The sequence below is a fragment of the Primulina eburnea genome, chromosome 17 (assembly GCF_022965805.1).
Source record: "Primulina eburnea isolate SZY01 chromosome 17, ASM2296580v1, whole genome shotgun sequence".
Taxonomy (NCBI): Eukaryota; Viridiplantae; Streptophyta; class Magnoliopsida; order Lamiales; family Gesneriaceae; genus Primulina; species Primulina eburnea.
The window spans coordinates 6,048,780-6,051,421 of NC_133117.1; the positions used below are offsets into that span (position 1 = coordinate 6,048,780).

Genomic DNA, 2,642 nt, shown 5'->3' on the forward strand with positions numbered 1-2,642 from the left:
ATAACAAATCCGAAGTGTCGTCTCTGTTCCCAGATCTGTCGTTCTTCGTATTTGTGGCTGTTCTTCGCCCTCTGAATCTTCGTCTCGTGTATTCACTCCGTTTTTCGCCTCTCTTCCTCCCCAAGATGGTGTATTTTCGTGTGATTTCTCTCCACGGCGGCTCTTCTTTTGCCATGACCTAATTCGCGGCCTTTTATACTTTTCTGAACTCGCGGCGCGCGCTATGGCGCGACAATTGGCGCTGGGGCGCGTTGTGTTCTGCCGAGTAAGATGTGAGTGCGCGCGCGGAGGCGCGAGGTTACGCGCTAGGGCGCGCGACTCTCTGGCTTTGGCTTTGCAACTGCGCGCGCGGTGGCGCGAGATTACGCGCTAGGGCGCGTAACATTCTGCCTTGAGAAATGTTGTTGTGCGCGCGAATGCGCAAGAAGTCGCGCTAGGGCGCGTCGCTCTCGGGGTGATGCCTTGTATGTCAGTGCGCGCAATGGCGCGAGATGTCGCGCTGGGGCGCGCGAGCTACTGTCCGAAGGTTATGGCAATGACTTTGTTTTCTTGATGCACTTGGCTTCGTGTCCGCTGTTTTCACCATTCCTGAAATGACAACAAAAACAAACCAAAAACGCATAATTCTGTTCGAAACAAGCATAATTCAAAATTGATTCTAATATAAATTAAGTGCAAAACTTGCACTTATCACTAGGATTGAGAAATCTTTTGGTCCGGATTTCATCAATTTCATGATGGAAAGTGAACTTCAAAACTTCAAGGAATTAATGAGTTCATCTGAGTGACCTCTATGGAAAGAGGATATCAATTCCGAAATGGATTCCATTTTACAAAACAATACGTGGGAATTAGTAAATCTTCCTCCGAGAAGCAAACCACTAGGCTGTAAATGGGTTTTCAATAGGAAAATGAAATCAGCTGGAACCATAGATAAGTATACAGCCAGATTGGTAATCAAATGTTACCATCAATGTGAAGGGCTTGATTACTTTGACACATATTCTCCTATATCGAGAATAACCTCTATTCGTGTGATACTCACAATTGCTGCATTGCGAAATCTTGAAGTGCATCAAATGGACGTAAAGACAGCTTTTCTAAATGGAGATTTAGAAGAGGAAATTTACATGGAACAACCTGAGGGATTTTCTGCGACTGGGCAAGAAAATAAGGTTTGTAAACTGGTGAAGTCTCTGAATGGCTTAAAACAAGAACCAAAGCAACAACACAAAAATTTGATAAAGCCATGATAGAAAGTGGATTTAAATTCAGTGAATATGACAAATGTGTATACATAAAAACCACTGAAAATGGATATGTCATTTTATGTCTTTACGTAGATTACATACTTATCATTGATAGTAATGATAAGATGATAAAATCCACCAAGAAGTTATTGAACTCAAGTTTTGACAAGAAAAATTTGGGCTTAGCCGATGTAATCAGAAAGGCTACTTCTAAGTCAGTTACATTATGTTGACAAAATACTTGAGAAATTCAATAAGGATGACTCTGCATTTGCTAGAACCCCGATAGATACCAGTCAACATCTATCAAAGAATAAAGGTGAGAGTATGCCTCAATTAGAATACCCTTGATTCATTAGATGTCTGATTTACTTAATGAGTTGTACAAGATCAGACATAGCGTATGCAGTAAGAAAATTGAGTAGATTCACGAGTAATCCAGGAGTTGAACACTGGAAAGCAATTATTAGATTGCTAAGCTACTTAAGGTCCACTCGTGATCATGGGCTGCACTATACCAGATACCCTGTTGTTATTGAAGGATATAATGATGTAAATTGGATATCTGATATGAAAGACTTAAAATCTACAAGGGGATTTGTATTCACTTTAGGAGGTGCAGCCACTTGCATAAAAATCTCTAAACAAACTGTAATAGCCAGATCCACGATGGAATCTGAGTTTATAACTCTTGACAAGTGTGCTGAAGAGGCTGAATGGTTCCGTCACTTCTTAGAAGATGTTCCAGGATGAGAAAAACCTAGTGTCGGCTATATGCATACATTGTGATAGCCAATCTGTGATTGGATTGACACAAAATTAAATGTATAATGGTAAGTCTAAGCATATACTTCGTAGAGATAATACCATTAGAAAACTATTCTCTACTGGAGTTATCATTGTTGACTATGTAAAGTCAAAGGATAATATAGCTGATCCACTAACCAAGGGAATAAACAGAGAGTTAGTTGCTGAAAATGTCAAGGAGAATGAAGCTCAAGCCTATAGAATAAATTTGTGTGAAGGAAAACCCAACCTACACTGACTAGAGATCCCAAGAACTAGGTTCAATGGGACAACCTAATCGCACTAATTTGGTATATCACTGTGGGGGTTATCCCTAGCTCATTCCTTATGAAACAGTGAATGTTGAGGATAAGCTTATGGATTTTAATGATTCTGATGAGAAAAATATAGAATCAACTATGTGAGAGAAAAGTGGGCCGCTTCGAATGAATTGTAAGGCTCAATTCTAGACTCTCTCGCAGAACCAGACGTGTGTTCATAGCCAAACGAACACAATCATGAGAACTGAATAGTATCAGGAAGAATATTGTGTGAAGTATATCTTAATTTACATAAACGACATAACAGTTCAAGGACATCATGTCT

General features: G+C 40.0%; 1 protein-coding gene across 1 annotated transcript; it reads left to right on the top strand.

Moving 5' to 3' along the window:
• Window positions 1-1,625: 1,625 nt before the first annotated feature.
• Window positions 1,626-2,003, top strand: LOC140817802 (secreted RxLR effector protein 161-like). The gene has a single exon (XM_073177591.1). The coding sequence runs from the start codon at window positions 1,626-1,628 to the stop codon at window positions 2,001-2,003; it is 378 nt and encodes a 125-aa protein (XP_073033692.1).
• Window positions 2,004-2,642: the final 639 nt, after the last annotated feature.

What these genes read in the sequence shown, in the direction of transcription:
- LOC140817802 (XM_073177591.1), top strand. Translation starts at nt 1,626, where the DNA reads ATGAGTTGTACAAGATCAGACATAGCGTATGCAGTAAGAAAATTGAGT.